The sequence below is a fragment of the Phocoena phocoena genome, chromosome 7 (genome assembly GCF_963924675.1).
Source record: "Phocoena phocoena chromosome 7, mPhoPho1.1, whole genome shotgun sequence".
Taxonomy (NCBI): domain Eukaryota; kingdom Metazoa; phylum Chordata; class Mammalia; order Artiodactyla; family Phocoenidae; genus Phocoena; species Phocoena phocoena.
In genome coordinates this window covers 5,703,695-5,731,558 of record NC_089225.1, presented here as the reverse complement: position 1 = coordinate 5,731,558, position 27,864 = coordinate 5,703,695, and the positions used below count along the sequence as shown (strand labels likewise).

Here is a 27,864-nt window from a genome sequence, read left to right as displayed (position 1 = left end):
GCAGGAATGAGCCGCCCACCAGAGCCCACCACCTCCTAGCCCCAGGCTGCACCGGGGGGTCAGCGGGTGCCCTGGCGGTGGGGCGAGCGGGGGCCCTCCCACTGCTGCGTGGGCTGAAGAAGCAGGACTCGCCGGCCTGGCCTGGGCACGAGGCTCCTGCTTGGCTGAGCGCGTGCGTAGTCGGGGGACTGCAGGGTGGTTCCCCGGGGGCGCCCACCCACATGGCCCTGGGGTCCGGGCGGCCGCCTGGCCGTGGGCTACACCTGTGCCACGGGGGGCGGAGGCTGGCCAAGCTGCCACAGAATGCGAGCCACGAGGCCTCCTGCGGGGATGGGACAGGTCAGGACAGGCCGGCCCAGGTGACCCTGGCCCTACTTGCTTCTGTCCCTGGAAGACCTCGGGCTGAAGCTGTGGACGAGGATGTGTCACAGGCTTGCCACGCCCAGGCCCCTGCCCCGTGGCCTCTGGCCTCGTGGAAGGAGGGAGGGGAGGGACGGGACGCCTTGGCGGGGGGATGCTGAGCGGAGAGACGGGCAGGGAGAAGCCACAGGTTCGGGCAGCGGGGGCGGGCAGCGAAGCCGGGGGGAGCAGGAGGACGACGGCGGGCGGCAGGCGGCGGGCGGGCCTCTCAGGCGGGTTGGAGGCCCGCGGACTTGGGCTGCGCCCTGCGGGCTGCCAGCTCCGACAGCTTCTTCAGCCGCTTCTTCAGCTCCAGCGGGAACTTCTCATAGCACCTCTTACACACGGGCTTCATGTCGAACTCCACAAACTTGTTCCTGCAGAGGAGGGGCAGCGGCCAGGAGAGCCGGGGTCTCCTCGGACCCCCTGGCCCAGAGCCCACCACCTCCCCTACCCCAGCCTGTCCCCGCGCCAGCCGGCCAGGTCCGGGGGGCACCTTCTGGCCGAACGCCATGGGAGACGAGGAGACGGGCCTCCAGGCCTCCCTTTCTGCCTAGAGATTTCTCTGGAATGCTGGAACTCCAGAACCTTCCCTCTTGTCCTCAGACGCCGGGCCGCACCTCACCTCACCTCACCGCTCCAGCTGTCCTTCCCCCTCTCAGCCTCCTAGGTGAGGTCTGGCTCCTTTGGCTCTGAGCGTGTTTCCTGCTCCCTGAGCCGGAGTGTCCGTCCCTCCCCAGAGGCCGGCGCCCTTCCGAGCGCGGAGGCTAGTGTGACTCTTCCTCCCACCGTGCCCTGGGGGGTCCCTGGACCTGCCTTCTCGGGGCTGGGGCTGCCCCTGCTCCCACTGCACACCCAGGGCCTGATAACAGTGAGCATTCAGGGAGGGTCCGACGAAGGGAAGAGCCCATGGCAAGCCGACTCCAACGTGAGCCCCTGATGGGCTCCAGGGGGAAGGAGGGGGACACCCTGCAGGTCTCTGCCCTCCTCGGCCCCCGACCCCTGGGAGCCAGCACGACTTACTTCAGGGTGAGCCGGCTGTTGCAGGTAGAACAGGAGAAGCAGTGCACACACCAGGCCTTGTTGAGGGCCGACACCACTGTGAGGGTCAGATGGGGGCTTAGCGGCCCCCCCAGGCCAGCCAGAGGCCCAGCTGTGCACACGGAGGGCCAGCTGGGCACGCAGCTGCAGGACCCACAGCCCAGAGAGCGTGGGGGAACGGGGCCTGGGGCGGGAAGGGGGCACAGGGACAGGGGCCTTACCATCGCCCTCGATCACGTGGCTGCAGGTATAGCAGACGTCCCCAAAGAGCTGTAGACAGAGCAGGTGTTAAACATGCTGCAGGCATTCGTGCCCCAAGCTCAGAGCCAGGAGTGTGGTCCCCACCCACCCCCCAAAGGGCAGCTCTCATCAGCCACCTGGGCCTCCTGCCAGGGCACAGCCTCAGGCCTGAGGGTCTATCAGAACTACCCCCTGGGAAAGACAGCATGTGGAGGCATTGCTCCCCCTAAGACCCCTTTGCTCCCGCCCGTGTCCTGAGAAGTGTGGGCAAGGCAGTAACCCTGTCCTCTGTGCCAGAAAGGCTGGGCAGCTTTGCCAAGCCTGGCAGGGGGGAGGAGATGGTAGTATATGTCACCCCAAGAGCCCAGGACTTAACACTGCCATCTCATTCAGTGCCCGGGGCAGGCCTGGGCCACAAGGCACGTTTCTCAAATGGGGACCCTGAGGCCCAGAGGGCTGCCCCGGTCCCGAGACCCTGAGCTCACAGGCCTGGCCTCAGCACCCATGGCGGGGCCCCGGGGGCCGCCCCGTGTCCTCTCCTGCCACGGACACAGCCGCCTTCCCAGCCCGCGCCCTGCTGGCTCCCCACAGCTCCCACCTCCCCTGTCCCGGGCCCTACCTGGTTGTAGTGGGTCTCACAGTAGGCCAGGCCCTTCTTCTCATAGTGCCGGTGCCCCAGGAACGGCTTCTCACACTTGGCGCAGACAAAGTGCTGGGGTGGCGGGGGGGTGCAGGGAGGGCAGCGTCAGGCCTGGAGCGACCTCCCAGCACACAGCCAGGAAGCGGAGGCTGGCGGGTGGGGGGCCTCGCTGGGCTGACACCTCCACGGACTGCTCATGGTCAGCAGACCCCACTCCTTCCCTGATGCCTGGTGGCGCTGCATCCTCCCCGGGCCCACGGGGCACCCTCGGCCCCCGTGTCGGGGCCGGCGAGGTGCCCGGGCCGTGGTGGGTTGCACCGTCTGCTTCTGGTGCACACCTCTACAGGCCCAGAGTCACCGGGCACACCTTCCGCCCATGGAGGCCGTGGCGTGTGAGGATTCACCCTCCCCCGGGGGGCTGGGGGCCGTGCCAGGACCCTCGCCAAGAGGCCACCCAGGGCAGAGACTGTGGGACACAGAGCTGACCCAGTCACAGGCTTGCACGCCTCCCTGCCAGGTGGTGTCCCTAAGGCCATCAGAGCCCCCAGCGCAGGGGTGAGTGTTCCCGGACAGCCAGTCAGACACACCTGAGCACCTCGCCTGCAGGTGGGCCAGACACGCAGCCACTTCCGCCAACCGCAATCCCACAGGGCACCCCGGACCAGTGTCCCCAAGGTGTTCTCATGATTTTGGAATCCTCTGGAAGGCCAGGATGGGGAGGGAGGGAGGGGGTGTGCCTGCCCAGCCATGGCCTGTGGGCTCAAGTCTGCTGGGTCCCGTGGACAGACCTGTCCCAGACCAGGGGTGAGGAGGGATAGCACCTACGAGGAAGGTCCCCGCTGGGAGCCGGCCACATGGCCTGGGGGCTGGAGGGCGTGTGGAGGGGCTTCGGGGCCAGGCTGGCTGGGGACGGGAGCCGGGGCGCCCACCTGCTGTCCGGGCTGGCCTCGCTCACCTCCACGTGCCACTGCTTGCCCAGCGCGTTGACCACACGGCCCTCGATGGGCCGGCGGCAGGCCCCACAGATGGGGACACCCATCTTGTCATGGCAGGGCAGGCAGTAGAGCTCGCCCTTCAGCTCGCGGGCCTCTGCAGTCAGCTCCTTCCTGGAAGACAGCGTGAAGACCCCAGGTGACCACCCTGCCCTTCCGTGGCCTGTCGTGCTGGGAGGGTCACCCCAGCCCCTCCAGCGCCAGGGAAGTAGCTTCCTGAGACACACCGCCACCTCCACCCCCCACCAGCTCGGTCCCAGCAGAGCACCCGCCCGGGGCAGGCGTGGCTTTCATCTCTGCTCTCTTTGGAGACTTCCTGTGCCCCAGACGGGCCCCAGGGCACAGGATTCCCCGCCCGGCCCTTGCAGAAGGCGGCACAGATCTGTTCCCCGGGCCCCCGCCCTCCAGACCAGACTGGGCGTCTGGGACCAGCACGAGGGCATGGCTCCATGGCCTCTCCTTCCTCCCTCATCCGCTCCACCTCACGCTCATCCTCTGCACCTGGGATTCCCTCCTCTCGGCTTCACCGGCGGCGGGGGTGGGGGGCAGCCCTCCCTCACCCATGAGTCCTCCTGTCAGCCTCGCCTGAGAGGCGTTTCCTGCAGCAGTGCCCTTCTGGACCCATTCTACCTGCCCCTGCACCCCACTCTCCGGACGCCCCTCTCTGCCCCCGTGGTGTTCCCCTCCCGCCCCATCACTGCCCCCGGGCGGCCGGCCCACCTCCACCCGGCTCTCCCCCTTCCCGGCCAGCCGGGCCCGGCTGTGCACCTACCCGCAGTGGGCGCAGCTGAAGTGGTCTGGGTGGTAGGCATCATTCTTGAACATGAGGGGCTGCTCGTCGATGACCAGGTGGCAGCGCTGACAGATGTACTTGCCCAGGCCCTTGGCCTTCTCACGGTTGTGGCAGGGTCGGCACAGGTGCCTGTGAGAAGTGAGGTGGGGGTCAGGGGCAGAGCCACTCTTCCTGCCCGGGCAGCCTGGGCCACCTCCCTGGAGAAGACGCCCCCGGCCCCCGCCCGCAGCTTGAACGAACGCCTGCCAGGAAGCGTCGGGGGGCTCAGCTCGGTGGTCCAGAAAAGCAAGCCAACAGTCCTGCGGCCGGGAAGGCCACGGGTGCACCCTCTAAAAGGAGCCTCTGCACGGGGCAAAGACCAGGAGGAAACACAGCAGCATGCCGTGTTTGGACAGTACGGCAAATGTGGTGTTTTTCTTCTTTACGCTTTTTCTGAGCCTAGGACATCGTGTGTGGACGAGAGCAGACACTTCATGGGCATTTGCTGAAAAATTCATTTTATTTTTCAAATGTCTTTTAACACACACGAGTGACCGTATAGTGACTTTCGTGCCCAGCCCAGGGGCCAAGGAGTGCCAGGCCCGTTGGGCCTGCACGCCTGCTTCCTCAGGGGTCGGCCCGACAAAGAGGAACCCGGATGTCTACAGGCTCTCTCTGTCTCCAAAGACAAGTGCAGCTGTGTCAGATGGAGGCCCCCAGACCCAGGAACTGTCATTACAGAGTCTTTTTTGTAAAGACCTCAGAGTGATTTCTGATGTTACTCCCTCCATTGGGCCACAGCTGCAGTCTCTACCGAGAGAGATAAATCAACATGGTTTCTGTTTCCTTGGGCCTCAAAGGCGGCAGGAATTTAGATTCTGGGTCCCCGGGCGAAGTTGCACAAAGGCCCCAGTGCACTGCTCCCATCCCCCACCTGCCACCCCGTCTGCAAGTGCTCTCAGCATCCGGGCCCTCCTTCCCTCCCGTTCCAGGTCCCCAACCCACTCTCACCAGCCTCCCAGTCACCTGATACCGGTGCGGGCCTCTTTTAGAGGCAGGTCAGGGAGTCCACTTAAGAGAGTAACTCTCAGACTCAGGAACCCCCAAGCAGGTGTGGTGGGCAGACCCTAGGTGCCAGGGCAGCCAACTCCATGGCCTTGACCGCAGTGCCTCCTACCGCGTTTGGGTCTGGACTGCCCTGTGCTTGCCCTGAGTGTGTCCTAGCTCCCCGGGGTGAAGGGCAAGGGGCCCGAGGGAGTTCCCAGCAGCCCCCTGGTAAGCTGCTGACCAGCTCCCAGCGGTGCCCTTACGGACCCCATGTGCCCCACGCAGGGCAGCGGCTCAGGACAGGTCTTCTGATGCGTAAGTGGGTGAATGATTGTAAAAGACAAGAAGGGAAGGATGGCGGGCGTCATCTCCCACGATGACGTGGCCACCGAGACTGGAAGGTCATCTCCTGGCCTGGGGCCCCCAGCTCACTCTACCGGCCCAGCGGCCACAGACGTGGCCTGTGGCTACAGTCCCCATCTCCCTTCCGTCCCAAGATCCCTGAAGCCCAGTGCGCTCTCCCCGCCCCACTCTCCCCCAGACACCCCGTGCCCCAGCCCCACCCCAGGCCTCCTGCCACGGCGGGGCCACTCCCACGCCTGCCGCCTGCTATGTCTCTGCCACAGACAGGGCATTTATTCCCTACAACCCCACTCCAATCCTGGTGACTCGTCTTTAGCAGTAGGACAACACGCAACCCATACGGAACGGTTTTTGTTTCAAAGATATAGAAATTAGCACAACTCCTCAAAATTCTGTTGCAACGGTCAGTGCCCTTAAAACCACTGCCATCAGTCACCCGACAGAAGCCAGCCAGACTCCCACATTTCAAGTCACCGTGAGCCAGTTCTCCCAGACAGCCACCCCGGGCCACAGCGGGGAGGGGGGCCGCACACCCCACCGGCTCCCAGGCATGACAGAACTGAGCAGTCCCGCTCTCTTGACGGAACCCCAGACGGGAAACGTCTTTTCAACAGACCTGATCCCAGCGCCAGATCTAAAGGCAACCTGCAGAATTTTTTCCCAGGTAGAATGAAGATGGAACCTAAGAATTGTACCACTGAGCTGCAACAGAAGAGAACAAAACACACACGCATACAGCCTGAGTTTCAGAGTGACACGCGCTTGAGTCCAAATGTGGGCTCGGCCACCCCACTGGTTTGTCGTTGGCCAGTTACCTCACCTCTCTGAGTCCCAGTTTCCCCGTCTGTAAAATGGGCAGTGATCCCAAGTGCACGGGTTTGTGCGAAAGAATTTCAGACAGTACTTGTGGCAGGTACTTCCCAGGGATGGCTGTGTACATCTTTCAACGTTGTAACTAAAAAGTTTTCTGAAGTCTTTTGAAATTAGGAATGGTGATTCGGCTCCCTGTGTTACCGGATGCATCACTTTGGGAAAGACGGGGAGAACCAAGCACTGCTGCAGCCGTCACAGGGGCAGCCACTGTCAACATCCAAACACCCCGCAGACTCCCAGACTCCCAGGAGGAGCTGTGGGGCAGGTGGGCGGCGGGCCGCAGCGACCCTCTTCCCAGGCTTCCCGTCCAGAGGAGGAGCCCACACAGGCGAGGGCCAGGCCTCCGGGTCCCCACAGGCACAGACAGCGCCCCATTATGAGGCAGCCTGCAGCTGCGCCCCGCTCGAGATAAAGGCCGCGATTTATTCCGCACACCCAAACGGGGCCCCATTATACGGGGCAGGACACAAGGACCCTAAGCAAGTGTCCTGAAAGCGTCCCCTCTCATTGGACCGAACAAGACTCCTTGGCCTCCCACCCTCCCCATTCACAAGACCCCCTCTGCCGATGGCCAGTGCGGGCTTGGGCGCCCAGGCCCGTTGCCATGGCGGCCAGCCCCTCCCTGGCCCCCTCCCCGCCTCCCAGGAAATTACTCTGATCTGAAACGTCCTGTTGTGTCTGTCGGTCCCAGCCAGGCCTCCCACCCGGCCGGCGCCCACTCTGCGGCTTCGAAGACAGTCGCACACTTGGCCTCTGTGCCGCTCAGTGGCCCAGCTGGGGGCGGGGGGTGGGGGGACGGCTGGGACACACTGGAATATTCACGGCCCAGCGGCAGCAGAGGCAGCCAGAGGAGTGGCCCACCACACAGGGGACCCCTCAGGAATGAAGCGGCCTTTCAGGGCCCGAGGGGCTGTAGCCTCGCCTCCCCTCCTTAAATAGCCAGCCGGCCTCCACCACAGCTGCGCGGAGCCCACCACCCACTCACAGGCTGCAGCCCACCTGCCGCCCCAGACCCGCCGACAGAGGTAAGGGCAGGGCCTGGCAGGGCGGGCGGGGAGCTCAGGCCCAGCCGAGGCAGAGGCAGAGCAGGGCAGGGACGCGAGCCCAGCCCCAGCCCCGAGACGCCTCTCTGTGGTCGGACTCCGACTTAGTTATCCAGGCCGCCGCGGTCTGAATGAGAGCAGCACGCAGGCAGTGTTCCTGTCTCCCTGTCGGGGCTTTTAAAGGAAGAGTGAGCGCCCGGCCTGCGGTCCCACGGCTGCAGTGACAGCCCCCGTGCCCCTCACTTCGAGCCAGGCGGCTCCGGGAGGGGCCAGAGGAGGAGTCGGGAGGGAGAGGTGCTGGCGGCCGATGCCCCAGAGACGGCCACCCCCCCCCCCCCACCAGGCCCGCCCACGTCCCCTCTGCGGAGGCCAAGCCCTGCGCCTGACCCACGGCCGGCCGGGGCCCCAGGCCCGCCCAGGCCCGGGCCAAACTGCAAGCACTGCAGTCACCCTGCCCGAGCTGAGCGACACGCCGAGGGGCAGCGAGTGCGGGCGTTTCTGGGGACCCGCAGAGCCACTGCGGACCGCACGGCAGGACCAGCACCGAAACTCCTAACGTGGGGGAGGGGAGAGGAACCCCGGCAAAGCAGAAGCGAGCCTAAAAGAATTCTGAAGCCAAATCTGCGCCCCCGGAGAGAGCACGGCGCACGCAGCCTTCAGGGCTGGGAGGCGGAGGGCACGGGGCGGGAGCAGAAAGCCAGGCGCTGGCCCGCCCGCCAGGTGCCACCTGTGCAGGCACGCGGGGCCCACGCTCAGTTCGCTGCTCTGCCATCACCATTGTGCTGCTTTTTGAACAAGGGGTGGTGCCAACTGTATGGATGGTCCTCGGGCCAGGCCCCCGTGGGAGCCACTGAGGCAGGGAGGAAACTCCAGCACGAGCTCTAGCAGCCGGGAGCTGTCAGCCTCCACGAGAAAGGCAGGTGGAGGTGTCGGCTGTCCCCGCCGGGTCTTCCTGACCTGACTTCCTACTCCAAGGCCGTCGCCCGGCCAAGTGACCCTGGGCAAGTTAGCTAATGCTAAGCCTCCGTTTCCTCATCTGTAAAATGAGGCAACTGAGGCCTGCCCCTCAGGACTGGTGTGCGGTGTCCAGGCAGGCCCGCCCCCTCATGCTGGCCAGAGGAGGTGGTCGGCACCTGGAAGTGGCCCTGACGGAGGGGCCGGGTGACGACTGCACCGCCGCAGGGCACAGCCCGAGGTCAGCCCAGAGCGGAGGGCACCCAGCTCAGCCCCTCCCCAGCCCCAGGTTTGCAACAGGACCCCTCCCTCACTTGGCCTCCAGACCACCCCCCTCAAGTCACACACACCTGGACCAATGGGCAATAATCCCTGTAGTAGAATTTCAGGCAGCGTGAACCACTCTGGAGCCAGGAGACATCATCTGGGCAGGGGAACTGCCCTGGACCCCTTCAATAATTAAAATGTGACACGATCGGGCAAGCGCCCGCCCTCGGCTTGAGGACGACTGGCCAGATGCTCTCTGCCACTCAACCGCAGCCATCTGTGGTGGTTAACAAGGCACGAAGCTGCTGCCGGCCCGACAGCCCCTCGTCCCCGCACTCTGGACCACCCTCCCTCCCTCTACTGTGGGAACCCGTGCCTGGGGACGGCACCCAGCCTCCTCCTCAGGGCTGACGTGCCCATGCCCCCGGGGCAACTGTCAGCCCTGCCAGGGCATGAAAGGAGAGGGCTAAGAGCCAGGAGAAGCTTGCAGGCAACTTGCTCCGGGTCCCGTGGCTCGGCCGGGACATGACACCGCGCAAGCTGCCCCGCTTCCTGCTGCTTCCCGCCTCTCCTGCCCCCCTGCAGCCCAACCACACAGGCAGGGAGTGGAGGTGTTGGGGGGCGGGGCTTCAGGGGAGCCCCAGAAGCTGCGCTGCAGGCAGGGGCGCGCGAGGCTGAAACTGACCCCCACTCGGGGCTGTGGACTGTGTGGGTTGTGGACAGAGGGTGCTCTGGCCCGGCTGTCCTGCCTTCTCCTGCCCACACCCCCGGGTCCCAGGCCTGGCGAGGGAGGCGGGGTGTTAGGGATCTTCCCTCTCCTTTCTGGATCTCCTGAGTTGACCAAAATCAAAATAGGAACCTGTTACTCTGTCTGCTGGGGCGGCAGCAAGGGTCACCCACTCAGACCTGGGGTTGGCAGACAGAAATGGCTTGTTAGCAAGGCCAGTAGGGCTCCGAGCTGCATGGCCCCTCAGGTGTAGGTAAACCAGGCGGGTGAGGCCAGGCAGAGACAGGCCGCCTCCCTGGGCCCCGGGCCTCTCTGGGGCTGCAGATCTTGGCTAGAAAACCCTGGCAGGTCTGTCTACCTCTGGGAGAAACGGCTCTTCCTCTCCTGGGAAAGAATCCGCCTCTTGGTAGTTAAACTACCCTGGGTGGTAAAATACCCCCTGCAGGCCTGGGGCCCAAGGGCTTTCTAAAACACAGGTCTCCACTCGTTAAGATGCCTACCGTGGGGCTGGTGGGCTAAATCCAGAAAGTTCAAGAGACCTTGGGATCCAGGCCCGGATGGCCTTCAGGTGCCGGCAGACACAGCAGGCCTCTGCCCTCCCTGACACTCTGACACTGGCATTCCCAGCCAGGCCCTCCTGTGGCGGGTGGCGGGTGCCGGGAGAACTGGGGAAGCCGGTGGGCAGGCGGGTCAGGGAGGGGTGCGCAGGGTTCCCCCGAGGCTGAAGAGAAGATGGCTGAGCTCTACACACTGGGCCCTCAGGAATAGGTGACCCGCCCATCCACCCATGAGAAGTGGGACTCAGGGGCCCCATGCACCCCGCCCCTCAGACAGCACACAGGGGAAAGGGACAGAAAACGTGGGGCTTCACCCCCCGCCCTCGCACCCCCCAGAGCCTCAGACAGACGGGTCACCACGCTCTCCCTGTGGTGCTGACTCCATCCCCCAGGCCTGAGAGGTGGCCTTCCGGATCACCAGGGTCCAACCAGGGCCTTCACATGCCCTGTAGGGACGTGGCTGCACAGTGGGGAGCCGGCCCCAGCAGCAGCTTAGCACCCAGTCCCTGGTTTTGGTTTTGCTTCCTGCTGAAGTTCAGAGAGCCTGTGATGCCTGCCCACCCCCAGATGGACCCAGGAGGTGTCCTCAGTGGCCCCCGAGGCAATGCCGAGCGTGGAACAGGGTCGGGGTCGGCAGGTACCGCAGGCTTCCGAGGGCTCACGTCTGCAGAGGGTGACGCCCCGTCGCAGGCTCTCCGGGGCCTGTCTGCTTGTTCCCTCCAGGCTCAGCCCCGGGCTCTACCTCCAGCCAAAGCATGAATGGCCTCGAGGTGGCTTCCCCAGGCCTGATGGCCAACTCCTCCCTGGCCCCCACGGAGCAATGTGGCCAAGAGACGCCACTGGAGAACGTCCTCTTTGCCTCCTTCTACCTCCTGGATTTCATCCTGGCTTTTGTTGGCAACTCCCTGGCCCTGTGGCTCTTCGTCCGGGACCACAAGTCCGGCACCCCTGCCAACGTGTTCCTGATGCACCTGGCTGTGGCCGACCTGTCCTGCGTGCTGGTCCTGCCCACCCGCCTTGTCTACCACTTCTCGGGGAGCCACTGGCCGTTTGGGGAGATCCCGTGCCGGCTCACGGGCTTCCTCTTCTACCTCAACATGTACGCCAGCATCTACTTTCTCACCTGCATCAGCGCTGACCGCTTCCTGGCCATCGTGCACCCCGTCAAGTCCCTCAAGCTCCGCAGGCCCCTCCACGCCCACCTGGCCTGCGCCTTCCTCTGGGTGATGGTGGCCGTGGCCATGGCCCCGCTGCTGGTGAGCCCACAGACGGTGCGGACCAACCGCACGGTGGTCTGCCTGCAGCTGTATAGGGAGAAGGCCTCCCAGCACGCCTTTGTGTCTCTGGCCGTGGCCTTCACCTTCCCGTTCGTCACCACGGTCACCTGCTACCTGCTCATCATCCGCAGCCTGCGGCAGGGCCCACGCGTGGAGCGGCGCCTCAAGAACAAGGCGGTGCGCACGATCGCCGCGGTGCTGGCCATCTTCCTCATCTGCTTCGTGCCCTACCACGTCCACCGCTCTGTCTACGTGCTGCGTTACCGCGGCCACCGCACCTCGTGCGCCGCCCAGCGTGCGCTGGCGCTCGGCAACCGCATCACGTCCTGCCTCAGCAGCCTCAACGGCGCCCTCGACCCCATCATGTACTTCTTCGTGGCCGAGAAGTTCCGGGACGCCCTGTGCAGCCTGCTGTGTGGCAAGAGGCTCCCAGGGCCGCCCCCCAGCGCCGACGGGAAGACCAACGAGAGCTCGCTGAGCGCCAGGTCGGAGCTGTGAGCCGGGGGCCACCTCTCTGAGCACCGCCTCGTCCACGAGGACCGGCCCTCAGACTCACCACCAAGGAGGAGCCCGCCTCCACCCCAGCGGCCCCGAGAACACAAGCTGCAGGCTCAGCGGGCCACCACCACCTGCTCCGAGGCCCGAACTCATCACCCGGCGCTGAGTTCTGTCTTCTCTGCCACGCAAATCCCTGAACAGGGAGCACAGAAGGGACCAGACGGCCTGGCCCTGCTCACTCACAGCTACAAGACACTCAGCAGCTTCACCCCCTGCTGAGGGGGCAAGGAGGCCAGAAACGTTCCTGAACAATGAGCGTCTTTCTCTCCCAAGGGCCGCCTGCGAGGTTCCCAGCCTCCTTCCCCCGACAGAAACGCACAGCGGTGAAGCTTTGCAGAGAGGACGCCGGAGACAGCTGCAAACGGGCCCACGGGAAGAGGGGGCACTGGAAGCTGGGTGGGGGCGGGGGGGGCGGAGAGTCTAAAGGTTTTCTCTCAAGTGCAAGGTGCTTTGAGGTCCCTTTGTGGCACCTTTGCCAAAGGACTCTGCATTTAGGGGACACAAGCTATAAATTAGAACCCAACACTGTAAGCACATTTCAGGGTGGTCACCAGGTGACAGCCAGCAACACGGGCGGGGCCTGTGAGGCACATCAGCTCTCCATCCCTCCCGCCAGAAACCCACACACAGACCTGCATGTGCTCGACAATCCCCAGGGCTTCTTGGCAGCTGCCCAGTCCTTCCCGAGTCCCCGTGGAACACGTGCTATGGGTGGACGGTCACGGGGAGCTGAGCTTTGTCGCCGCTGGGTGGCGGGGAGGGCAAGGCCCGGCCTGTGAACCCGTCTGCTACTAACCCAGACCCAGCAGGGGCAGAGCCCCCCCTCCTTCCCAAGAGGCTTCCATCAGTCCCGGCAGGCCAAGCTTTGAGCTGTTTTGCTTATAGGGTGGTCTGATCGCCCTCACCGGTCCTTTCTTGTACTTGATTATACTGATCATAAACATAACTGTACTTTAATAACTGAAGGTTATTCTGTTTGGTTAACACAACTCCCTCCCCAGAACTTTTCTTCCCTCTGACCCAAGAATGGCAAAGCAGAGGCAAAGGCAGCAGTGTGGACTGTGGTTCTGGTGGCCCTACGGTGGGCCTGCCCCGCGCAGACTCTGAAGTTCTGCCCCGTGGGCTTCAGAGCGTCGACCTGGGCTGGAGGGTGTGCGTAGGGCCCCCGCACTCCTTTTGTCACAGTGATACTTTACTTTCCTGAGCACGTCCAGCCTCTTCCGGACTTTTCCAGCAGAGCACCGGAGTAGGGGTCCCAGCGTGAGCTGCGGCTCAGGCCCACACCCGGCAGGGGACCCCACGGACCAGCATGGGACACCCCCCCCCGCCCCGCTGCACTGTCTTCCCCCCGATGGTCTCTCAGATCCGCACCCAATACCCAGGCTGCTACTGAGTGCTCTGCAGACACCAAGACGGACAACACGCGTCTCTGGTGGGGCAGGCAGATGGGCGAGACCACTACAGCAGCGTCAGGAAGGGGTGTTCGACAGGCACCAGAGAATGTGACAAGTGCCCAGACGGGAGGGCATGGGAGATGGACAGCTAGGGCGCTGCAAATGAGGCAGGCCTGCTCTTCCCTGAGGCCTGGCTGTCGGCAGAGGGGAAACTCGGAGTCGGTTGGTTGGTTGGGCTCTGTGGCATTTGGGGTGCCCTACGGGCACCAAGTGGAGCTGGCACGTGGGCAGTGGGGTACTCTGGGAGAGGTCTGGGGTGGAGGCGGACATCTGGACTGCCCAGCACACACTCACCATGTGAGGCACCGGGACTTTGGGCCCGGTGCAGAGCCCCAGAGAAGCCCAACATGGAGAGACAGGTGGAGGAAAGTGAGCCAGGAGAGGAGAGGGACAGCGCAGCCGTGAAGTAGGGGGAAACTCCCAGAACACGGGGGCCTGGGTGCCCAGAGAGGAGCGGGGGCTGCCGTGAAGGCCGCGGAGACACCGACCAGTCTGGGCGGCAGGGAGCAGATGGGAGGACGCGGCTAGTGGGCTGGGGAGGGCTGCAGGCAATCGCTGTGGAAAGAAGGCTCAGAGGGTGCTTTGAACCCTGGGGGCCACCAAGCCTGAGCCTTTAGAAAGGGAGAGAGAGCGGACCAGAGCCATGAGCCCCTGCTGGAGAGGGTGTGTGGGGTGAGCAGGGCTTTGGGGTGCAGGGACACGGCCCCCACTCTGACAAGGCAGGGCGGCAGCACAGATGCCGGGCGGCAGGGGTGGCCATCCGTCGGGGAGGGGGAAGGGAGGTCCTGGCTGTGGGTGTGATGGTGCAGGGACAGTGGGGGGGCGGGTAGGAGGCGGGGAGAAAAGAGCAAGTCTTCATGGAAGGCGACAGCTTAGGCTGCTGAGGAAACCTGGGCCCCAGCTGAGTGCTGTCCCTCCAGCAGCGCTCGTGGGGCGTGAGGACGGAGGTGGACGGCCGGGGCCAGCACTGGGGGCGGCCGGGCAGGCAGGAACTTGACTCAAGCTCCTCATCCTTCCGCTGCACCAACAGCACCTGCTTGGGCCACCTTCCTCCTTGCTGTATGCTGTCAGCCTGCTCCCAGGAACAGCCTCAAGCCTGGCGTGGGCCCCGACTCACCATCCCTCACTCTCTCCAGGCTCCGTCCTCACCCATACACTGGACAGGGCTCTCCCGTCCGCCTCGCGGGGACAGGGCCGCACGGCAGCCCCATCCGCAGCCTGCAGCGCCCGGACCGGGCCTGGGCCCGTGATGAGGGGCCCATCTCACCTGCCGGCGTTCTTCACAAAGCCCAGGTCGGCCAGCTCCACGTCGCACAGCTCGCAGCGGAAGCACCCGGGGTGCCAGTTGTTGTTCATGGCCTTGATGACGCGGCCGATGATGAACTCGCCTGGAGGAGAGAGGTTCCTGCTCGCCTCCTGCCCTGCCCCTCCGCAGGCCCCTCCCAGAGCCGGGAGGGTGACGCCCGTGGGAGCCCGGGGCCGATGCTCTGAGGGGCAGAGCTCTCTGCCCACCCGCCTCCCAGGCAGCGCCGAGGCCTGTGCGGCCCTTACCACAGGTCCTGCAGCACGGAGCGAACAGCATCTGGAAGTCGTGTTCGCAGTACTTCCGCCCTTCGAGCTGCAAACGGGGCCAGCAGACAGAGGACAAGGAAGGCACTGTCATCCCCCAAGCTGCGCTGGCCCGTCTGCTGGGTGAGGACCTGCCCTCGGGGACGCTGGACAAACACCCCACTTTGTGCACCTGCTACCACCACAGGAAGCTGGTGGGGGGGAGGTGCGGGGAGGAATTCCAGACAGTGAGCTGCCCGTGCAAGGCCTGGAGATGGAACGGGATTGGCCTGTTCGACTTGGGGAGAGTGCAAAGCTAGGGGCCTCGAAGAAGCCGGCAACTCAGCAAGGCCAGCCCCGCAAAGGACCACTGCTGCTTGCAGAAGATCTCGGCCCTGTTGGTCTCAGGAACGAGCTGAGGGCTGGGGGCGGAACGTCAGGCTGGGGAGGGTGGGGATCGAGTTTGAATTCTGTGTGTCCCTTGGCCCTGTTTCCTGTGTGAGAAGTCCACTCCCCCAGCGGCCACAAAAGACCCAGGGAAGGGACACAGGAAGCGGGGCAAGGGAGTCCTGCAGCCGCTGTCCCCATCTGTCTGGGCAAGGAGGGCCCTCACACTGGCCCCAAGTGTGGCCCCAGGAAAGCCCCTGCTTTCTTCTCCCTTGATAATTGTATTTGGCTTTCCCCTGTTCTCTAAAATGAGTGTCTTATTAAGCTGTGCCTGGCTAGAGCCCTAGCCAGTGACCTTCAGAGGCGGCAGGAATTTAAACTGTCACAGGCACATCCACAGCGCCCTGCCCACATCTCCCCTCCCCCACCCCCGCCTCCATCATCGGCCAGCATTTCCCAGGAGGCACCACAGGCAACAGCAACTCCTGCTCTGCCAGGCAGATCACACACCCCACAGCCATCTACCAGCCCGTCCCATCAGCTTGGAAATCTGTCCAGCCTCTGAGCACTGCCCTGGTGTGCTGGTAAACATTTCACAACCGGCTCTGAGGCTGCCTTGCAGCGTTTGCCGATTTCTATGGTATAAATATTCCCACCCGTGGTCAATTTCAAGCTACCAACCGACCTCCGCGTGGAGCTGAGAAGAGACGTCAGTAGCCACCATGGTACGGTGTTTCCAGCACACAGGCATAATAACAAAGCATAACCTCAAAGGCATAGCTGATCGTGAAATGTAATAAAGTAATCAGGAAGCGGTGAGTTTTGAGTATCTGTTACCTTTGTTGTTTTTTTTAATTAAGTTTCATTGGAGTATAGTTGCTTTACCATGTTGTGTTTCTACTGTACAGGAAAACGAATGTTACCTTTGTTTTTAATACAGTTTTATCTCATTGTATGTTTATATCATTTAACTTTTAGTAATGGCTGTGTTTAACAACCGGCTTGCAAGGCTGCTGAAAATTTAACGATCTGCTCTTGTGACCCAGGGCAGCCCAGTGTAGGCCCCTTCACTTCCATCTGGATTACCGAAATAATCAGCTTCTGGTCCCACCTGTTCTCCTAGCTTCTGTCCCCGCCGCACACAGTCTCTCCTCAGCAGAGCAACCAGAGGTCCTTCTCTAAGGTCAGACAGACGATGTGACCCCTCCCCTCCAGACCCTGCAGTGGCTGCTGCCCCTCCCAGGAGGAAAGCCTGAGGCTCCACGAAGGCCCACGGGGCCAAGCAAATCTGCCTCCCCACTCTCGTCTTCTTCTGTTCCCTCTCCTTTGCTCTGCTTCCATCACACCGGCCCCCCCACTGCTCCTCAAATACCTGCGTGCTCCAACCTCAGGGCCTTTTTGCCCTTGCTGTGCCCTCTGCCGAGAGCTCTTCCTGCAAGTACACGCTGCTCTCTCACCTCCTTCAGGTCTGCTCAGACATTCCCTTCCCTGATCACCACCCCGCCTCCCCTGAGATGCCTTACAACCAGAGCACTTAGCACCATCTGGTACACGTGGGTTACGCTGACTGCATGACCCCAGGGGGGGTAAGTGCCACCACGGCAGGGTGTTTGCACCCCAGGGCCCCCCAGCAACTGCCCAGAGGTGACAGGATGAACGGCGACTCTCCTTCAGCACCCATGGCCACCAGGAGAACACTGTTCACATCTCACAGGTAAGGGATGGGGCCCCGAGGTGGCCAGCAAGGTCCTCAAGGAGCACCGCTCGGCTCAAGGGCTGGCGTGTCTGCCTCATCTTCACAAGAGGACCACGGCCAGGCATGGCCCACAGGCTGCAGAGGGCAGACCCTGAGCTGGGTCCGGGGAGCACGCTCACCTCGTAGAAGAGCCCGTCGGGGAAGGGCCGGAAGCACTGAGCGCACACGAAGCAGTGCTCGTGGTACAGCTCGCCGTTGCTGTTGACAATCCGCTCGGCGGGGGCAAAGCGGGCCTGGCAGCGCTGGCACACGGCATTGGCCAAGGCATTGGACATGTTACTGGGTGGGAAGAAGGAACGGGCAGGTCAGGGCCTGAGGGCCGCACTCGATGGACACGCTTTCTGGGGTGAAGACAGCGCCGTGCTCACCCCGGGTCGGCCTTGACACCGCAGGGACTGAGTCACACAGGCGGGGCCACGCTGCCCGGCACCGGCTTGGGTCACCCATCCCTGCAGCTACCTTGTGCCTCGGGCACATTGGGTGCCAGCGCATGCCAGGCCACGGTGGCCTTCCCAGATGACAACCCTGCGAGGCCAGCGCAGTGCCTCCATCTCCCAGATGGACAAGCGGAGGCCTGGAGAGAGTGACCCGCACACCACCAAGGCCACAGTGGGTGGAGGCAAAGTCTACATCAGAACCGGTCCCCCGCCTGACTCTGGGGCCCCGACCTTCCCCCACACCCTGCAGCCCCTGATGCCCTACACGGGGGCTCAGGTGTAGGCCCGGCCGTCGCCGGGCTCACGCCGGCCAGAGCAGTCACGACTCAAGTCCGTTGCTCTCACTCACAGGGCGGCCAGGGCTGGCCCTCGCTCTCCAGGCCCAGACGCCCAGCCGTGGAAGGACCCTAATCACGGCCATGGCCACAGGTTACAGGCTGTTAGACGACGGACACACAAGCTTTCAGCAGGGTGCCTGGCCCACTGTAAGCCCGCAGCGGATGGCGCTGTGCTTGTCAGTGTTACTGACCGGGCCCCCAGGCTGCTCAGTCATGGTGCTGGGCCGTCTCTCGAGGTGTCAGGGACGCTCGGCAGACACAGGGGAGCGGCTCGGGTTTTACACATTTATTTAATCCCCGAGGCCACTCTGCTTTCCTAAGGCTCAGAGGGGTTAAGTAACTTCCCCAAAGTCACAGAGCAGATGACAGCGTCCAGATTTGAACACAGATTGGTCCGACTTCAATGGCTCTTTCCCCTGCACCACGACTTAGTTTCAAATCACCTGCACCCCCAAAACATATAACCACCCTACCATGGGGAAGGTGAGATTGTGAATATTGGAGATGGGAGCAGAGTGGGGAGTGGACCTCCTCATCCACAGAGGGCAACTGCTGTCCCCGGGGAAGCGGCAGACATCCCGCCGGGAGGTGTGGAATCTGAGCTAAACTACAGGGGAAATGGCCACACAGACAGATGTGTGCTGGCTCCAGGCTGGGGCCCCAAGGCTCAGGCTGGAGGAGCCTGGCTGTCAGCCCCGACAGTCTGTACAAACGCCCAGCACCCTGATGCCTGTGTCTTTGGCTACAAGGGCGGCAAAGAAATTTTGTCTCGTGTCAACTGGGTGGGCACAGAAGGAAGGTCAGGCTCAGTGAGGAGAGATGTAACCAGTTGGCAACATCACGTAGACGCGTGCGGTGGCACACGGCACGTCTCCTGAGAACATCTCTTCAGCCTGTTCCGCCTCCCGGGATGCTGAAGCCCACCCCTCCCTCATGGCCACAGCACAGGGAGGAGAATTCTCAAGTGAGCAATGCTCGTGCTGGGGTCCCTAGGCGCGACGAGCCCAGGAGGTGGGAGAGGGCTCTGCCTGTCAGGGGTCTAGGTGTGGACAGTGGGTCTAGCAGAGGGTCGCTGCCACGTGGACACGGTCTGGAAGCCAGGCTGGGGCACCCAGGCAGGACTTCCTCTCTGCTCTGTTGGAGGAGCCCTCGCGGCAAGGGCAGGGCCAGTAGGCTCCTTGGCGAGCCTTGCCAGGCAAGTGCACCTCTGCATGCCTCTGCCTGCCCCCAGGTTACTTGGGGGACCAAAGCCGTCTCCTGCATCCATATTTAAGCCAAAGGGGCAAGGAGGCAGGACAGTGGCAGGAGGGATGGGCAGAGCCCAAGATGACAGGGAGGCTCTGTGCACAGTGACCACTGCCCTCCTTTCCAGCTCCCTGCTGATCGCCACAAGGCGATCAGTACCAGTCGCCATGGGCTGGGCTGGACTCTGTCAGCACAGGCATGGCTTCCTGTCCCAAGAACACTGTGAACCTTGAGGCCTTGTTCTCCCCAAACACACATACCCAAGGTGGCTGGGAGGAAGTTCCAGTGCCTGGCCACGAACAAGACCTTGGCAGGTCTTGGAGTAGTCAGAAATCAACAGGAAATCCTGTGACTCTTGAGCCTGGAATTCCCCACTGAAAGGACCCAGAAAATGAAGCCAAAACAAGAATTCAAGTGCAGCCCCAGGCTTCCAGATTGTTCCAGACCTCTGGACCCTAACCAAGCGAGTGCACAGCAGGCCCATCTTCGGTTTGCCTCTCCAGAACTCCAGCCTCCCCGCAAGGCAGACATTCGGGGACTGCGTCTCCACGTTGTCACCACAGCAGCCGGCCCCCAAAAGAGCAGCTGGCCCTTCACTGGTCTGGGTCTAGTTCCCTGGCTGGGTCCCTGGGAGTCTCAGGTCAAGGATTCTGCCGTCTGTCCCCGACACACCTCGCAATAAGCCCCGGCACAGACAGGTGGGGTGCGGGGGTGACCACCTCCCCCCTGCCCCACCAGCTGCCCCAACCCAGGTCTCGGCCAGGTGCACCCCCGGCGTCACTTCTGTGGCTGCGTCCCCATGGCCCCTGCTCCGGACCGCAGAGAACACCCCAGCTCACTGGCCGAAGGCAGACAGATGGGCCGACGTACTCATGTGCCGGACAGCCGGACCACAGGCCCGTCAGAGAAAATGCCAGTTGTCCCCTGCAGGAGGAGGCCGCTCTGGGCTCCACCCCGCGAGGTTAAACCCTGACAGCCCTAGCCCCCAGCTGTGCGCCTGGAAGAAGGCCCAGCTCCTCGGGGCCTCATTTCCTCATCTGCAAAGAGGTCCCCGAGGAGCAGGACCTGCCCCGCAGAGCTGAAGCGAAGAACTCGCTGCCTGCAGCATAGGTACAGAGCGCGGAGCACAGGGCCGGGCAGGCCAAGCACTGGATACAGAGCGGTTGTTGCCGGCAGCTCAGGGACCCCACCACCACCACCTCCCCCCGCCCCACCGCCACCCCGGCCCAGCAGCGCTCCCTGCAAGGACAAAGGAGGGAGATGCGCATGCTACATCCTCCTCCACACATTCCGCCCAAGAGCTGGGAGCACAGTCTGCCCGGTTACCTGCAGGGAGACACCGCCGCCCCGCCCCGGCTGGACAGCACACAAACACTGCCGAGGGCACGGCCACCACCTAGAGGCCAAACCCCAGAGCACACCTGTGCTCCCGAGCAGGGGCCATGGGGATGCCGTCACAGAAGTGCCCGCTTCCTGAGACGGGCTGGGGCAGCCGGTGGGGCAGGAGGGAGGTGGTCACCCCCATCTACCCTGTACCCTTCTCCGACCCTCCGCGGCACCCCAAAGGCTCTCAATCTTGACAGCCAACGCAAGCCTATTTGTTGCAAGACGTCACTGAGCTCTAGCCTGGGGTGGGCTGGAGGGAGTGCTCTCCGAGCCAGGTCCTCGGGAGGGGAGGTTGCTGGTTCCAGATAAGGAAACTGACGTGCAGAGAGGGTCAGAAGCCCGCTGAGGTCACACGGGATTGGACCTGCGCTCCCGCGTCCCCTCAGCTCCTGGTAGCATCACACAGGCATGACCATTCCAGACTGCTTTTTCAACAGCCCCAGACCATCCCCCACTCCAGTCTCCCACCCACCAGAGCCTAGAAAGCCAGCGTGTGGGCCCAGGAATAGGCAGGGGCTGGCCACAGGGGCCTTTGCACACTCGAGGGTGAGTCCGTGTCGCTGAGGCCAGGTGATCCCGCACAGCAGTCAGTCACAAGCCAGAAGCTCAAAGAAATACCAAGCTGAGGATAGCATATGAACGTATGTGCCTGCATGTGTGCACGGGACTTTCCTGAGGCCTGATCTTCACTATCAGCCCTGCCCTCCTTTCATCTGGCTCAAGTTCTTGTGCTGCATCCATACAGTGACACCAGCCTCCAGCTTGGCCTCTGGCCCATCAGGGCCCTGGTCGCCCACTCCCAGCTCACTCCACAGATGTCCACGGTGACCCAGAGGCCAACCGGTGAGGGTTCCTGTTCACTCAGGTAAGTCACTTGGCCTCCCGTGCCCCGGATTCCCCACCGGAGCAGTGGGTTTGTCCAGTGCCCATCCTGGTGTGGCCCCTGGTGAGGGGCCTGAGACACGGATGCAGGTGCAAGCCCGGCTACAACAGGTATCCCGCGGGTGGCCCTCTGCAGCCTCTGCTCCCTGCCCCCCACCTGACGGCCTCCCAGACACCTTTGAGGGCTCAACCCTCAGCCCCGCTCCGGAAGGCTGCCCTGGCCATGCGCGCACCGTGAGCACACAGTGGGGCGCACGTTTAACGCAGAGCATCAGCCTCTGGGTTCGCTCTCCTCCCGCAGCCTCCAGGCCGCCCACCTCTGTGACTGCTGCTCTGTCTCCTCCCTGAATCCCCACCCCCTCCTCGCAAACCCCACGGTCTTCCCACAGCTCCTCCCCCACGCCTTCGGGGGTCCCACCTGCTATTTTGATGCCAAAGACCCCAAGCCCGCGGCCCTCATGGCTCTCACTCCCTGCAACTTCAACTTGTCCAGGAGCCCCTCCCCCAGTCCCACCCTCACTCCGGGGGCTCCACTATCTAAGTGCCCCCTCAGGCCCTCCCCACCCCAGGCTAACTCATCCTCTAGATGCCCTGAGGTCCATCCCGTACCCACAGGTTCCCCCTCCCAGTCCCAAAGGAAGCTCTCCTCATTGTCTACACTGGCAGTTCTCCCCGGGATAAAGCAGTTCAGGCTTCAGAGTCAGTCCACCCTGGCTTCAAGTCACAGCTTAGCCATTTTTTGGATGGGTGATGTCCAGCGCGTTCCCTGACCACCCAGGGTGCTCATCTAGAAAGCGGCCAGAAAGCGATCCGAGTCTGAAAGTGGTCGTGGAGGTTACCTCGGGCAACTTATCTGAGCGCCCCATCCTCAGCGCCCTGCCCAAGAGTGCAGATCCCAGGACAGCAAACCCGGCTGGATTAAGCCGCGCCCTGCCCCCCATGGCCGCCACGCCCGGCGCCGAACTCACGCCCGGGGCAGCCGGGCCGCCGCCGCCGCCGCCGTCGGAAGGGCCAGGCGGGTGTCCGAGGAAAGGCCCGCGGCGGCAGCTTTCCGGCCATTGTCCCCCGCGCCCCCGCCCTGCCCCCGGCCACCTACCCGGGCGCGGCGGGCGGCGAGCTCTGCCGGTGCTGGCGCCGCCGGTACAGCCCCGACGCGGCGAGCGCGCCCAGCCGGGCGGCCATGGCGCGGGCCTCCTCCTGCCGGCGCGTCGCGGGCCGCCCGCTCCGACCGACCGTCGGACCCCAGCCTCGGAGGGCAGGTGCGGCGGCGGGCAGCCACCAACGGCCGGGCTGGGCGGCCGGACTCCCGGCGTGCGGGGGGCGCCTCGGCCCCCACCCCTCTGCACAGGAGCTCACGTTACGCACTGCGATCTCCAAAGGGCAGCAGAGTCAACTCCGAATAGAAAGGATATTGTTCCCGCCGCGGGGGCCGCACAGTGAAAGCTGAGGCTGGCAGGGTTGGGTCCAGGCTGGGGAGGGAACACGCTGGGAAGCTCCCAAAGTGCACCGAGGTGAGAGGTCCAGTCCACAGTGGCAGGGCAGGATGCCTGGAGATCCCGGGTTGCCAGGAGCCTCCGAGGAAATGCTGACGATGGTACAGACATGGACATGCTGACGATGGTACAGACATCTGAGGAGGGCAGTATGGGACTGAGCCAGCTTAGGAATCCTGCAGTCAAGAAGCTGATGAGGGATTCCCACACATGCCCACGTTTGCCTTGTTCCCTTCCCTGAGAACATGCAGCCACCGAGGAGACCCAGACCAGGGCAGCCCGGTCCCTGGATCTGGCCAACAAATAACCATCCACCCCAAAAGGGGTCCACACTGTCAAAAGCTAGAGGGCAGGTAGCCCCCCAGCTCACCACGGAAAGCAGAAGCAGCAGCCTCTGATGGAAGACCACAAGAAAGGCAGCGTTTCCATGCCTTCTTACTTAAAGGGACTGGCGGGGTTACTGTGATCTAAGTGCAAACACCCACGGCCAGCATCTGAACTGTAGCCACTGCTGGCCAGGCAGGCACCACGCGCAGCGTTAAATAAGGATCCGGAGGGCTCGCAGAAATCTATAACTTAGATTCCATTTCCCTGGAAAACCTTTCTAGCGGGGTCAAGGAAGCGTGAGCAGGAACTTCCTCTGCCTTCCATCGTTCCAGGGTGCTGGGCCTCCAACACGGGGGCAGGAGGAAACTGAGGGGATCCATCGAGACTCAGATGCCAGTCCCAGACACCGAGGAACACACGTCATCTAGTAAATCCAAACACGAGGAAGTAAGTACTCATTAACTACCCTGGGGGTCAACCCCCAAACACAGCCAGATGACTACGAACATTGGGTGCAGTATATAGTTTGTCAAAGCAGCTCAATTCCAAAGGTACCAAGCACCGATCAATTCAACAAATATTTTCTTAAAGGTGGCCCCAGGGGCTAGAGGGCAGAGAGAAGCTGAGCCTGGAGCCAACAAGTAGAAGGATCACCTCCCACCTGCTGATGTAGAGAGATGAATGCTTAAGAAAGCTACTGTAGAGAGTTTTCTTAGAGCAGCTTCAAGTCGATGGCCTGGGGCCTAGGCCCCTCTTACCAGTGCAGGTGGAGGTACCAGTCACACTGGGATCCCCAGCCAGCATTCTGGCTCCAGAGAACACAGTTGCAAAAACACGTAAGAATGATGTCAGCAAAAATGGCAGAATAAGGACCTCTGAAAGTTTGTCTTTCCATAAAAGCAATGAAAAAACTAGCAAGGAATGTCAGCATCACCTCTTTCAGAGCTCTGTAAATTAACCAAAGACTTACAGTAACCCAGAGAGCAAGAAAAACTGCTGAGAAGACATACAGATGACCAACAGGTACATGAAAATATGCTCAGCATCACTAGTCATCAGGGAAATGCAAGTCAAAACCTCAAGGAGATATCACACCTGTCAGAAAGGCTATTATCGAAGGGCTTCCCTGGTGGCGCAGTGGTTGAGAGTCCGCCTGCCGATGCAGGGGACACGGGTTCGTGCCCCGGTTCAGGAAGATCCCACATGCCGCGGAGCGGCTGGGCCCATGAGCCATGGCCGCTGAGCCTGCACGTCCGGAGCCTGTGCTCTGCAACGGGAGAGGCCACAGCAGTGAGAGGCCCGCGTACCGCAAAAAAAAAAAAAAAAAAAAAAAAGAAAGGCTATTATCAAAAAGACAAGAAATAACAAGTGTTGGTGAGGGTGTGGAGAAAAAGGAACCCTCTTGCACTGTTGGGGGGAATGTAAATTGATGCAGCCACCATGAAAAACAGTATAGAGGTTCCTTAAAAAATTAAAAATAGAACTACCATATGATCCAGCAATTCCACTTCTGGGTATTTATCTGAAGAAAACAAAAACACCAATTTAAAAAGATATACACACCTCTATGTTCATTGCAGCATTATCTGCAATAGCCAAAATATGGAAACAACCTAAGTGTTGTTTAGGTCAATGGATGAATGGATAAAGAAGATGTGGTATATAAATGCAATGGAATACTATTCAGCCATAAAAAAAGAATGAAATCTTGCCATTTGAGAAAATATGGATGAAACTTGAGGATATTACACTAAGTGAAATAAGTCAGAAAGAGAAAGACAAATACTGTGTGGTCACATTTATACTTGGAATTTTAAAAACAAAACAAAACAAAAAGCCCAGGTCAGATACAGAGAACAGATTGATGGTTGACAGAGGTGGGGGGGGGGGGGGAGATGGGTGAAATGGGTGAAGAGGGGTCAAAGGATACAAACTTCCTTTTATAAGACAAATAAGTCATGGGGATGTAATGTATAGCATGGTGACTATAGTTAATAATACTGTATTTCATATTTGAAAGTTGCTAAGAGAATAAATCTTAAAAGTCCTCATAACAAGAAAAAAAAATTTTATAACTATGGTGTCTAGTTAACTAGATGTTAACTAGACTTATTGTGGTGATCATTTCACAATATATACAAATGTCAAATCATGTTGTACAGCTAAAGCTAACATAATGCTGTATGTCAATTATACCTCAATAACAATAGATAAATTAAAAAAATAACCAACTGGGAGGGGGTTATAAAAGCTGAATCTTGGTAAGAACACCTTTATGGTGTTTTAATTTATCCTAGTCCTTAATCCCCACTTCCTAACTCCATAGCTGCCTAGAAGAGTAACTGGCTGCATTCCCAGTAATGAGGGAGCAGAACAGGCTGAAACTCTTTCAAAGCTTCATCCCCAAAGGAGAAAGACCTGGTCTTCCCTGGAAGATCCTACTTGAAAGGCTGGTTTTTATGTGACCTCACTCACACTTACCCAGTGCTCAAATCCTCTCCTGGGGTGAGTTTTTCAAATGTATTACTATCACAGCTACCTATGTATTACTATCATAGCTGCCATTGTCACAGGCAAAGGGGACAGTTGGGCAATTGACTAATCAAAAAGCTTAAAAGGAAAAACCAAGGAATGAGATGTCCTTAGGGGCTTCAAAAAGAACCGACATATTCCTGGGAATCTAGAAGGCCATGCGAATGCCCAGGGCTAGGTGCATGCTCAGGAAAGTCCTTAGAAGGTCCTAAGCTCTCACTTCTGATGGACCTTTTGGGCTCTGTACAATCAGGAAGTGAAGACTAAGGCGGAGTTGTAAAATGCCTGGTTGGATGTTGAAACTGTGCCCCAACATACACTCAGAGCCTTCAGTAAAGGCTGGGAGACTTACTGGTTTCAGACATTCAAGAAAATCTCTGTCCAATCATTAGCTGACTACTAAACTAACCAGGCAGAGACTTCAGTGGCCACAACTGACAGAGATACAGACTTTACAGAATCTGTTCAGAAAACTCACTAAACAAACAATAAGCAGCAACAACAAACCCTGGGGAGTAGGGAGAATCTGGTATCCAGAGCTGCCACGTTATTTTATTTGAAAAGTCCTGTTCTCAGCAAAAATTATGATACACGCAAAGAAACAACAAAAAAAATGACCTAGACACATAAAAAAAAGAGCAATCAACAGAAACTGTCCCTGAGGAAGCCCAGATTTTAGACTTACTAGACAGACCTCAAATCATCTGATACAAATACGTTCAAAGAACTAAAGGAAGCCAGATCTAAAAAACTAAAGAAAAGTATGAAAATCTCTCACCAAATGGAGAATATCAATAAAGAGAGAGAAATTATAAAATGGGACCAAAAACAAATCCTAGAGTTGAAAAGAAATACTAAAGAGAGTCCTTCAGGATGAAATGAAAGGACACTGGACAATAATTCAAATCCACATGAAGAAATTAAGAGCAGGGACTTCCCTGGTGGTGCAGTGGCAGTTAGGAATCCGCCTGCCAGCATGGTGGGGACACAAATTCAATCCCTCATCCGGGAAGATCCCCCATGCCTTGGAGCAACTAACCCTGTCCTCCACAACAACTGAGCCTGTGCTCTAGAGCCTGTGAGCTACAACTACTGAGCCCGTGGGCCACAACTACTGAAGCCCGCGTGCCTAGAGCCCATGCTGCACAACAAGAGAAACCACTGCAATGAGAAGCCTGAGCACTGCAACGAAGAGTAGCCCCTGCTCACCACAACTAGAGAAAGCCGGCACGGAGCAACGAAGACCGAATGCAGGAAAAAATAAATAGGGAAAAAAGAGAAGAACCTGTTAAATTATTTAAAAACAAAAAAGAAATTAAGGGCAGTAAAGGTAACCATAAGATACATATAAAAGACAGTATAAATGTATTTTTTGTTTGTAAACCTTTTTTTCCCATCTGGTTTAAAGATGACTGCATAATGAAATAATTTAACACAAAAGAAGGCAATGGTGTAGGAATTAAGAAACAAAAAAGATGTAAGACAAATAAAAAAAATAGGAAAGTGGCAGATGTAAACCCCAGTTATCAGTAATTACATTACATATAAATGGATTAAACTTTCCAATTAAAAGTTTTTTGAACTTTTTTAAATGGATATTATAAATGTGATCCAACTATATGCTTTCTACAAGAGGTTCACTTTAGATTCAAAAACACAAAAAGCTGAAAATAAAAGAATGGAAAAGATATACCATTCAAACAGCAAACAAAAGAGAACTGTAGTGGCTACACTATCAGACAAAATAGACTTCAAGGCAAAAATTGTTACAAGAGCAAAGAAGGAGATTTTATGATGATAAAAGAGTCAATCCATAAAGAAGAAATAACAAGTATAAACATATGCACCTAACAACAAAGCCCCAAAATACCTGAAGCAAAAATTGACAGAATTGAGAGAAAAATAGATAATTTAAAAATAATAGCTACAGACTTCAATACTCCACTGTCAATAATGGATAGACCATTATACAGAAGCTAAGCAAGGATATAGAAGACATAAACAACACTATAAGCCAACTAGGCCTAAAAGACATCTATAGAACACTCCACCCAACAATAGCAGAATATACATTCTTCTTAAGGATACATGGAACATTCTCCAGGACAGACCATATATTAGGACATAAAACAAGCCTCAGGGCTTCCCTGGTGGTGCAGTGGTTAAGAGTCCGCCTGCTGATGCAGGGGACACGGGTTCGTGCCCCGGTCCAGGAAGATTCCACATGCCGCGGAACGGCTGGGCCCGTGAGCCGTGGCTGCTGAACCTGCGCACCTGGAGCCTGTGCTCTGCAATGGGAGAGGCCACAACAGTGAGAGGCCCACGTACC

At 59.9% G+C, this 27,864-nt stretch overlaps 2 protein-coding genes across 2 annotated transcripts; one reads left to right on the top strand and one right to left on the bottom strand.

Moving 5' to 3' along the window:
- Window positions 1-628: 628 nt before the first annotated feature.
- On the bottom strand, window positions 629-22,365 carry LIMS2 (LIM zinc finger domain containing 2). Its single transcript, XM_065881222.1, has 10 exons — window positions 22,280-22,365; window positions 17,015-17,174; window positions 14,756-14,822; window positions 14,472-14,592; window positions 4,085-4,234; window positions 3,276-3,426; window positions 2,300-2,392; window positions 1,662-1,710; window positions 1,423-1,498; window positions 629-776 (listed from the first exon to the last, which is right to left on the bottom strand). The coding sequence occupies exons 1-10, from the start codon at window positions 22,363-22,365 to the stop codon at window positions 629-631; spliced, it is 1,101 nt and encodes a 366-aa protein (XP_065737294.1).
- On the top strand, window positions 10,656-11,690 carry GPR17 (G protein-coupled receptor 17). The gene has a single exon (XM_065881223.1). The coding sequence runs from the start codon at window positions 10,671-10,673 to the stop codon at window positions 11,688-11,690; it is 1,020 nt and encodes a 339-aa protein (XP_065737295.1). The 5' UTR covers window positions 10,656-10,670.
- Window positions 22,366-27,864: the final 5,499 nt, after the last annotated feature.